The sequence below is a fragment of the Peromyscus eremicus genome, chromosome 1, assembly GCF_949786415.1.
Source record: "Peromyscus eremicus chromosome 1, PerEre_H2_v1, whole genome shotgun sequence".
Lineage (NCBI taxonomy): Eukaryota > Metazoa > Chordata > Mammalia > Rodentia > Cricetidae > Peromyscus > Peromyscus eremicus.
Genome location: NC_081416.1, coordinates 23,039,745 through 23,051,120, shown reverse-complemented (window position 1 = coordinate 23,051,120; position 11,376 = coordinate 23,039,745). Strand labels below are relative to the sequence as shown.

General features: G+C 39.6%; 1 protein-coding gene across 4 annotated transcripts in view; it reads left to right on the top strand.

Annotated features, from left to right (window-relative positions):
- Positions 1–10,820: 10,820 nt before the first annotated feature.
- Positions 10,821–11,376, top strand: part of LOC131896292 (cytochrome P450 2C25-like) — a 41,405-nt gene continuing 40,849 nt past the window's right edge. For all 4 annotated transcript variants that reach the window (XM_059246888.1, XM_059246896.1, XM_059246871.1 and 1 more), the window contains exon 1: positions 10,821–10,988. In XM_059246888.1, the coding sequence (XP_059102871.1) occupies positions 10,821–10,988 (168 nt within the window). The remainder of the gene's footprint in view (positions 10,989–11,376) is intronic.

Here is an 11,376-nt window from a genome sequence, read left to right as displayed (position 1 = left end):
CTTCTCCTTCTTCTACCCCTATTATTCGTAGGTTTGGTCTTTTCATGGTGTCCCAAATTTCTTGGACATTTTGGTTCATGACTTTGTTGACTTTAGTGTTTTCTTTGACTGATGAATCTATTTCTTCTATTGTATCTTCAACGCTAGAGATTCTCTCTTCCATCTCTTGCATTCTGTTGATTATACTTGCATCTGAAGTTCCCAATCGTTTTCTCAGATTTTCTATTTCCAGCATTCCCTCTGTTTGTGTCTTCTTCATTTTTTCTATTTCCCTTTTCAGGTCTTGGACTGTTTCCTTCATTTGTTTCATTGATTTTTTTATTTTCTTTCAGTATTTTATTGTTCTCTTCCAGGACTTTTTTGATTTCTTCTAATTTGTTTGCCCTTTCCTCTAGTTGTTTACAGTGTTCTTCACATTTTTTTGTCTTTTCCTCTACACGAGCCTCTAGCTTCTTCATGATGACATTCATAAGGCTATTTTCTTCTGCTTCTTCCAATTTCTGATGTTCAGGTCTAGGTGTTGGAGGAGGGCTAGGGCCTGGTGATGGTGTATTGCTATTCATTTTGTTGTATGTGTTTCTGCCTTGACGTCTGCTCATCTCCTTGTGGTTCATTCTTGGCCTTATCCGCACACTTGGTTCAGACAGAGCTGACAGATTCAGGAAGTCTCTCTCTCTTGTCCAGATGGGAGCTCTCTTGTCCAAATTGGGAAATCCGGGGCAAGATGGGAGCTGGGGGCCAGCCTCTAAGTCTCAAGAAGAGGCTTGGTGCTCGGGCGGATGGGCGTGGGGGCAGGGCGTGGAGACTGCAGGGTCTGCCAGGGGTCTTGGAGAAGGGGATCCTTCCCGGTGGGGCTAGAAGGGAACTTGCCCGGTGACCAGAACCTGGGGCCAATTTGGACAGGTCTTCCCGAGTGGCTGGTGCCCAGGGATGGGGTTCGGGGCAAGTTAGGGGACTCACCTGTGCTTCAGAAGGGAAGTCCAGGGCAAGATGGGAGCTGGGAGCTGGGGGCCGGCCTCTAAGTCTCAGGAAGAGGCTTGGGGCTCAGGCAGATGGGGGTGGGGGCAGGGCGTGGAGACTGCAGGGTCTGCCAGGGGTCTTGGAGAAGGGGATCCTTCCCGGTGGGGCTAGAAGGGAACCTGCCCGGTGACCAGAACCTGGGGCCAAGTTGGGCAGGTCTTCCCCGGAGTAGCTGGTGCCCAGGGATGGGGTCGGGGGCAAGTTAGGGGACTCACCTGTGCTTCAGAAGGGAAGTCCGGGGCAAGATGGGAACTGGGAGCTGGGGGCCGGCCTCTAAGTCTCAGGAAGAGGCTTGGGGCTCAGGCAGATGGCGTGGGGGCAGGGCGTGGAGACTGCAGGGTCTGCCAGGGGTCTTGGAGAAGCACATCCTTCCCGGTGGGGCTAGAAGGGAACCTGCCAGGTGACCAGAACCTGGGGCCAAGTTGGGCAGGTCTTCCCGGGAGTGGCTGGTGCCCAGGGATGGGGTCGGGGGCAAGCTAGGGCACTCACCTGTGCTTCAGAAGGGAAGTCCAGGGCAAGATGGGAGCTGGGGGCCGGCCTCTAAGTCTCAGGAAGAGGCTTGGGGCTCAGGCAGATGGGGGTGGGGGCAGGGAGTGGAGACTGCAGCATCTGCCAGGTGTCTTGGAGAAGGGGATCCTTCCCGGTGGGGCTAGACAGGAACCTGCCCGGTGACCAGAACCTGGGGCCAAGTTGGGCAGGTCTTCCCCGGAGTAGCTGGTGCCCAGGGATGGGGTCGGGGCAAGTTAGGGGACTCACCTGTGATTCTTAACTCAGGTTTTAAGATCTCCCAAGATCAAATTCTTGGTGAGGGATGTTTCACTGATAAGAATGTACAAGCCACTTGTGATGAGCATACAATATCCCTATGCTGTACAGCAGCTCTAAATGCTTGGGAAAAAATTCCAGAACCAGGAAAAACAACTGAGGTATACACAAAGATATTTTAGGGACCATGAGAACCTTTCACTGATTTTTTTTTTTTACAAGGCCGATCACTACTATAACAAAATCTGTGTAAGATAAAGAATTAAGAAAAGTATTAATTGAGTCCTTGGAATTCCAAAATGCTAATACAGAATACAAAAGAATACTTACACCATTAAAGGTCAGATCAGCTCCTTTGGAAGAATGGATTCAGTATACTAATGGTGTTGAGTCTCTTAACTATAGTAATGAGGCTTGGATAGGAGAGGCAAATCTCAGAGGTGAGAGAAGGCCCATGGTACCAAATGTTTAAAATGTGGTACACCAGGTCATATAAGTAAAAACTGTACATGGGGTGCTCCTAGAAGTAATATTCCTTCTAGAAATAACCCAGACAGGAAACCCTAACCTTCTGGATTATGTAGAAGATGTGGCAAAAGCCAACATTGGACCAATGACCACAGATCAATAATAGATATATGAGGCAACCCTTTAATGGTGGGAAACACCTCAGGGGGCCTCTTGCAGGCCCCCAAATCAAACATGGTCCAAACATTTCCAGCCACTGTGGAAAAAATTTCTCTCCAGGACTATCAAATAAACCAATGCCTAATGTAAAGAGTGATACTGCAATGGATGATAGAACAGCTCTGATAGAATCAAAAATTCCAAAGAACACAATAAAATGAATATTTTGGCAGACTTCCATAAATGAACAAAGACCAAAGCTTAGAACTGGAATTAATGGCCTTGTTCTGGAGGGCCTGGTAGACATGGCTGTGAATGTGACCATAATTACACCAAAATCATGGCATCCAAATTGGCTTCTTCAAGAGGTAGATGTCCAATTTCTAGGGATTGGAACTCTGTCTCAGATAAAACAGAGTTCAAGATGGATTGAATGCATATGGCCAGAAGGACAGAGTGGAAGGCTAAAGCCATATGTAGCAAGTGTAGCAGTGAATCTTTTGGGCCAAGATCTGTTACAACAGTGGAATACCAAGATTAAAATTGCGACACTCTCAGAAAAGGAATATAGACCAATGCACACTTCTAGGAATAATTTCATAACATGCTATAAAAAACAGATACCAACCATTCAGGCTGTACATAAAGATGACTGAATGGGTCCATCCTCACATTGTATGACAAAACCCAGTTTCTGGTGTCCTCATATTCTATACTGATGTAAATAAATCAGGGAAAGCAGGATACAAATCAGGAGACTTAAGTAAAATTGTTCCAAGTTCATACAACTCTGTACAAAAGGCAGAACTGTATGCCATTCTTATGGTACTGATGGACTTCACAGAACCCCTCAATATAGTCACTGCCTCTCAATATGCAGAGAGAGTTGTTTTACATATTGAAACTGCTGAATTTATTCCTGATAATACAGAATTAACTTCATTATTCATATAATTGCAGGAAATCATCAGAAATAGGGAACATCATATATATATATATATATATATATATATATATATATATATATATATATAAAACATAACAGATCCCATATGGATCTGCTAGGACCTCTAGCACAAGGTAATGATGAGATTAATCAGTTACTAATAGGCAACGTGCTAGAAGCCTCAGAATTTCATAAGAAACACCACGTAAATAGCAAAGGTTTGAAGAAAGATTTCTCAATCACTTGGCAACAAGCCAAGGATATTGTTAAAAAAAAAAAGAAATGTCCTACATGTTCCTTCTATAACAAAATGAAGACAGACAATGCCTCATTGTATGTTTTCAATAATATGAGACAGTTTTTGCTTATTACAATGTAAAGCATGTTACAGGTATAGCACACATTCCCATATGCCAAGCAGCCATGGAAAGATCCAATCGAACTTTAAAGGATGTGCTAAATAAACAGCAACAAGTAACAATGAGTTCTAGAAATAGATTTCATAGTGTTTTATTAACCTTGAATTTTCTCAATGCTGATGATAAAGGAACAATAGCTGCAGAGAGATATTGGATGACAGAAAAAACTTGTGAGCTAAATTAACTGGTTTATTTCAAAGATGTGTTGACCTCAGAATAGAAACTAGGATATGTCCTACATTGGGGAAGAGGTTTTGATTTTGTTTCTGCAGGAGAAGAAAAGCTTTGGATACCAAAAAATTAATAAAAAAATCAAATCAAAAGGAGAAACCTGGCCGGGCGGTGGTGGCGCATGCCTTTAATCCCAGCACTCGGGAGGCAGAGCCAGGCGGATCTCTGTGAGTTCAAGGCCAGCCTGGACTACCAAGTGAGTCCCAGGAAAGGCGCAAAGCTACACAGAGAAACCCTGTCTCAAAAAACCAAAAAAAAAAAAAAGGAGAAACCCCTTGGTGAGAAGTAAAAGCTCATCCACCAATGTGACATCTCTACAAGTCATAAGAGAAATTTAACAAACAAAGGTTGGGGTAAGAGTCTGTGTTTGTCTTTATAGGATAATAGAAATACCCATCTTCAAGAAATCATAAAGCCTTTCATATCCAGACATCTACAGTAGAAAGAAAGAATCTATTGGTACCAATCTACACAGGGTAATATCACTGTCTACAATCTATATCTCCTTAAATCTGGAAAAGATGTGGTTTCAATTTAATTATATACCAAGCTGGCTTTGGAGTTGGAATTGACTTGCTCCTTCTCTAAACTCAAGCATATTGCTAAAGGAAAAGGTTGAGAGATTCTTCTGTTTCATATCAGAAGAGCCATCTGGTGTGGAACAGAGGAAAACCAATAAAAAGAGACCATTGTCTTCAAGATTCTAATTCTCTGCATGCTTACTCTTGATTTCTTGGAATCCTTTCTTATGTGTCATGTCATCTTTCAATCTAAACTTTCCATTTTGGTATTAATATGTTTAAGTTTTTCATAGTAAAAAATAAGTTTTTCCAACAGCAATCTCTGAACTCTCCAGAAGGAAAATGGGACCCCACAACAACAACTCTATCCAGTCCAGAATGATGCCATGGTACATATCATCATACTACACTTCTAGCCAGAATCTCAGACACTCTTACCCATTACTCTGAGACTGGCTGCAGAATCTACAGTTAATCCAACTGAGACTTAACCATCTGAGCTTTCTTACAGAGCCCAACAGAGATAACATCACTCCTTGAACAGCAGGAAGCAATTCTAAGAAAATGACACCCCTTTTTCCAAAAGTTTTCATGTTTCTGAGGGTCATGGGTAATGGTAATAGGGCTGGAGTGAAAGAAAATATTGGATTTGGTACTTTCCTTAAGAAAACAAAAAAAAGGGGGAATGGATAGGCATAGGATATTAAGGTAGATTGTATATACTAGTAAACTAATTTAGTAAAATATCAGCTTTAGATAAGTTGCACTGTTATGGATTCTTGTATATTGATACAAATGTAAACTATTTTTACATTCTTATTACAGATAATTTGTATATTGATACAAATACAGAACCATATTTGTTGTAATGTACATATATTTCTACTCTTATTTGAAAAGTTTGTAAATTGATACAAATGTAAAATTATATTTGTCATACTCTATGTATGTTCTACCTCTGTTTAGATACTTGGTATATAGATATATATTTAGGATTATTGTCATATTGCATATTGTACTATACATTCCTACCTCTGCTTTAGCTATTTTGTATATTGTCATAATTTTGAGGTCATTGTCCTTTTACTATACAATTGCTTACAGACTATTTACCATGTTTACATGAAGCCTTAGTCCTTAGGTTATCTAGGCAGATAAGTGGATTCTTATGTGGCTTCTTAGTTCTTGAACCTGATCTAAGGATGCCTAATCAAATAGTGTGTCTATGGGAATATGACCACTGGAGAACCTTTTTCATCTAGTTTGTTGAAAAGTTGTCTGAATAAGTCACAAGAATTATCAACCATTGTAGCACGGATTCATAAAATGATAAAAGTATTAATTACAAACACAAAACACACCCACTTCAAAACATCCCTCTGAAATATTTGGTCAAGTCTTTGCGTTCCTTTTACTCTTACCTCTTCTTTTCATTTTTAAAATGTTGGATTCAAATTTCTCTATGGGTTAAAGCAAAGTAGATACTTATGATAGTGGTAATACCACTATTTTCTTTATTGTAGTTGTCAGAGCCCACCATGTCAAAAAATGTATCTCTCCAGAGGATTCTTCTCATGAATGCAACTTCCTTGAAGGTAGAGATAGTCATGAAGGCTGACGGACTGGTTAGAACTGACATGCTCCCATCAAATCTGCCTTGCAAACCTCACATCCTTGCATCCCACTACACACTGTCATTTCAGGGAGGCAGGGATGTTTGATCTGGTTGGTTATGTAATATATGCCATTACCTATGCGACTTAGGGGAAGTGAGCAGGAGCCTTTGTGGCCTCCCTTGTCCTCACAGATCAAGCTCAAACTTTCTTGGTGACATCAGCTCTTCTCAGTGTGGGACCTCACCATAGGACTTCCTGTGGTAACAGGTACCATATGAACTATGCAAGTTTGCTCCCCTCCCCACACTACAGAGCACCTGCTGACTCACCTGAACTTATCATATGGAATGAAAAAGTCTGTTTTTCTCTTTTTATTTTCTAATCTGTTGTATAATTAAAAAATCACTGTGTTTTTTTTAATATTGTTTGGGTAAATAGGAATACATTTATTTCTATTGACACCATAGATACAGAGAAAATGTAATAATCATATAATATATCACAATGATCTGATTGATACTGTGATAGCTGCAGTGCAGACATTTACCAATTAAGTGATAAGACATTCTGATAGATGGTGACATTACCTTATACATACAGGAGTTTTATGACAGACATTCATGAATGTGACACTGTGGAATTAGATTTTCTGTGGACATGACTATGTCTGTGTGTTTCTTCTATTTTATTTTATCATAGATGCCTCTTAATGAATAAGTAAGAGGTGAATGTATCCCATGATGTTTATAAAACACCAATACATTTTTTATGAACAAAATTGAACTTACTTATGCTCAGCTACAAATAACTGTGTCTCTGGACATATGCAACACAAAATAATTATTAAGATCATCTTATAAGCCATAAGATCATAGAATGAAGTGCCAAAATTGTTTCCAGAGAATGAAAATGTCTGAATAAGGTCTTCTAATTTTGTGATGACTTTAGGCAGAGACTCAACTTCTTGACCCAGAGTCAAAATCATCATCTGTTCTCTCACATTGATAAGATTCATATGAGCAAAGGATTTGCTCAGCAAAGCTTAGAATAAATGTTTCTTTTTTAAAAAAAAAATTTTATTTTGCAATATAATTCAATTCTACATATCAGCCACGGATTCCCTTGTTCTCCCCCCTCCCGCCCCCTTACCTTCCCCCCCCCCCAGCCCGCCCCCATTCCCATCTCCTCCAGGGCAAAGCCATCCCCGCAGACTGAGATCAACCTGGTAGACTCAGTCCAGGTAGGTCCAGTCCCCTCCTCCCAGGCCGAGCCAAGCGACCCTGCATAGGCCCCAGGTTTCAAACAGCCAACTCATGCAATGAGCACAGGACCCAGTGCCACTGCCTGGATGCCTCCCAAACAGATCAGGCCAATCAACTGTCTCACCCATTCAGAGGGCCTGATCCAGTTGGTGACCCCTCAGCCATTGGTTCATATTTCATATGTTTCCATTCGTTTGGCTATTTGTCCCTGTGCTTTATCCAACCTTGGTCTCAACAATTCTCGCTCATATAAACCCTCCTCATTCTTGCTAATTGGACTCCCAGAGATCCACCTGGGGCCTAGTCATGGATCTCTGCATCCAGATCCCTCAGTAGTTGGATGAGGTTTCTAGCACGCTGTGTTTTTTTTTATAGCTATTTATATCTCTCTATTTTCCCTAGGAAAAAATTCTGCTGTCTAGTTGATAAAATAACAATATTGAGTCCAAGTTTGTTTAATAAATGTATGTTTTCAGAAAAAAAGACCTTAGTGTTGTGAAGAGTCTAGTATGTTGCAACTCTAGAATCAAATGACCTCAGGCCATCTCAGCTTCCTTTGTAGCCATTTTTTCTTAACTCTTTATATGGCCTTTCATCTTTGTGACTATTAGGCAATCTTTTTTTTTTTTTAAATTTTTATTTTGCAATACAATTAAGTTCTACATACAGGCACAGATTCCCTTGTTCTCCCCCCTCCCGCCCCCCTCACCTTCCCCCCAGCCCGCCCCCCATTCCAATCTCCTCCAGGGCAAAGCCTTCCCCACAGACTGAGATCAACCTGGTGGACTCAGTCCAGGTAGGTCCAGTCCCCTCCTCCCAGGCCGAGCCAAGGGACCCTGCATAGGCCCCAGGTTTCAAACAGCCAACTCATGCAATGAGCACAGGACCCGGTCCCACTGCCTGGATGCCTCCCAAACAGATCAGGCCAATCAACCCACTCAGAGGGCCTGATCCAGTTGGTGACCCCTCAGCCATTGGTTCATATTTCATGTGTTTCCGTTTGTTTGGCTATTTGTCTCTGTGCTTTATCCGACCTTGGTCTCAACAATTCTCTCTCATATAAACCCTCCTCATTCTCGCTAATTGGACTCCCAGAGATCCACCTGGGGCCTAGTCATGGATCTCTGCATCCAGATCCCTCAGTAGTTGGATGAGGTTTCTAGGCAATCTTTTTGAATATATAAATAGATCCCTAGCTTCTACAAACTAAAATACTAAGAATGTAAGAAAGCATCTGAGGCCTGTTCCTGAGATTTCTCCATATTTTATAATCACCTTACCTAATGCTTCCAAAGATAAATTTGACAAACATCTTCAGTTATGTTTTTTCAAATGCTCCCATGTTGGAACAAGGTATATTGGGGGAAATATCATCCCAGTGTTCTCAGTTATGGTCTCTTATATTTGGCTCCAGAATAAACTATTTCTTTTTATTCAAGTGAGAGCAATTTCTTAGACATTGAAGAGGGACTATTTCAGAGGAGAAAGATGACTGTTAGTCAGAAAGAGGAGGCACCAACATGTTAAAGAAAGGGTGTTTATAATGTCACAATCATGATATATTTGAATAAAAATGGTATTATGAAATCTATTCAATCATGTAATGAGTATGTACTAGTATTTTTCATAAATATACCAGAATATTTTTAAAAATTATGTGATGTTGATGAAAGAAGAGACAAGCCCACAAACAAAATGTAATGAAAAGTCAATAAAAAGTTTTCTCAATAGTCAATTTATCTTGATTGAGTTACAGTGATTGGTAATACTCCATTCATCACCAGCAGCTCTGTTCTTAAAAAACAAAGCAAAATGCAGACCAGTTGAGTGCAGAGGCCCATCTCTCTTTAAGTGTTCTTTGATTCTTATATTCTATAAAAGGAAAACTTTGTCCAAAGCATCATGCTGACTTATAAATGTGCCAGAATAAGTATCACTCCAGGCATGAAAAGAAATCTACTGAGACTATTTTATTCAAATCCATTCTTTGGGATTTTAGAGCAATAAGATTTGGGCAACAAAATATTGCTTGTGTCATTGTAAATAATGAGGATAACCATGATTTTGGGTTATCAAAGTTTATCTTAGCTCCCTTTGCAGCTATTTTTGTAATATTTGAGCAAGATTACAAAACTTGAGCAAACTTTTCTGACTTCTATGTTAATACAATAATGATATAATTATTAACTAGATTCATGTTTACTGTGAATGTTAATGATTACAATCAGCATAGTGCCACAGTGCACAGTCAAGAAGTTGTGGTGGATATAATTAAACTGAATGCTTTTGTGCAAAAAGGGGACCAAATGCAAGAAGTGGGTTAAGTTCTAAATGTCTTCTTAGACTCAGGCATTTAAATACTTGGTACCTACTTGGTAGTGCTGTTTGGGGAGACTTAGGTCATACCAATTATTTTTACTGTCTCTATAGACTACTGTGCTTATCCTCTTTACATCTGCACTGGTGGGATGGGGACAATTCTAATACCTTTCTTTAAGAATCTATGGTAGAGCCAGGGGAGTAAGTATGCCCATTACATAGTCACTTTGATTTCTAAATTCTTCCAGGTATGAGCAGTGAGACACTGACAGTTCTTTCAGTCTCATTAACTTTAAAAAAGATGGTCTTTCATGGTTGAACTATACAACACTGAAAAACAACTTTCTTCAGCTAAAAGATTAATGTATATTTTCTGATTCCAAATGTGTGAGTGATAGTTTTTATTTTTTTGGTCATCTTAGTTTTATAAATTGTCAAAGAGTAAAATAAGGAGCTGTAGGGCCTCTACTGTTGATCAAAATATGTCCCAATGTTTAATATTGCAAAGAAATATTTTAGATATGCAAGACCATGGTGGTACATAAATATATTTGTAGTCATTGGTACAACGTAGCAGAAGAATTGTCAGTTTGAGGTCAACCTATGTTACATAATAAGACTTTGTTAAAAATATATTTCATAGAATATACAAACTATCCATAAGTCATAAATTCCCACCTGGTCACTGGTCACTAACCTGAGAATGTAAAGGTTGAGGAGTTTTTTTCCATCTCAATATTAATCTATTGCTTCTCAAGAAAGTTGTACATTATAAATATGTTTGTTTATTTTTATTAGCACTATTTAGACACCAATCAATACCATTAAACCAGAAATTTAGATGTGTACCCTGTAAAGAAGGACAAAGGTAAAGAAAATCTTATTTTTCTCTATCAAAAGCACAAAGTGTACTTGAGAGAGAGAGAGAGAGAGAGAGAGAGAGAGAGAGAGAGAGAGAGAGAGAGAGAGAGAGATTAATGGTTATCTGATTGATCAGTCAATGACGTTTCAGTGAGGAACATGTTGATTCAGTGGGTAGTGTTATAAAGGCTCCCTGCTGGCTGATCACAGCTGTGTCAGTGAGAAGTGTCTCCATGGAGCCAGTCCTGGTCCTGGTGCTCACTGTCTCCTGTCTGCTGCTTTTCTCACTCTGGAGACAGAGCTCTGAGAGAAGCAAGCTTCCTCCTGGTCCCACCCCTCTCCCAATTATTGGCAATTTCCTCCAGATAGATGCAAAGAACATTAGCAAGTCCTTGACCAATGTAAGTATTCTTTGTGCTCTTCCAATAAGAGCACAAATATATTTTTAACAAAGTCTGATTATGTAGCATAGGTTGACCTCAAACTGACAATTCTTCTGCTACGTTGTACCAATGACTACAAATATATTATGTACCACCATGTTATTGATAATGAACATAAATTGAAAGCTGTTTTAAATGAAAATCTAGTATAAGAGGAATATTGCTATAAATAATCATAGTCAAAGCTCTTGCAAAGTATTGTGTACCTCAAAAGTTTTACAGGTGTATCTTGTCAGGAATTCAGTAACGAATGTGGATTCAGATGAAAAGATATTTATTTCACTGTATTTTATGAAGAAAGAAAAAAATTCCCACAAAATTGCACAATTTTTGAATATTTACTATC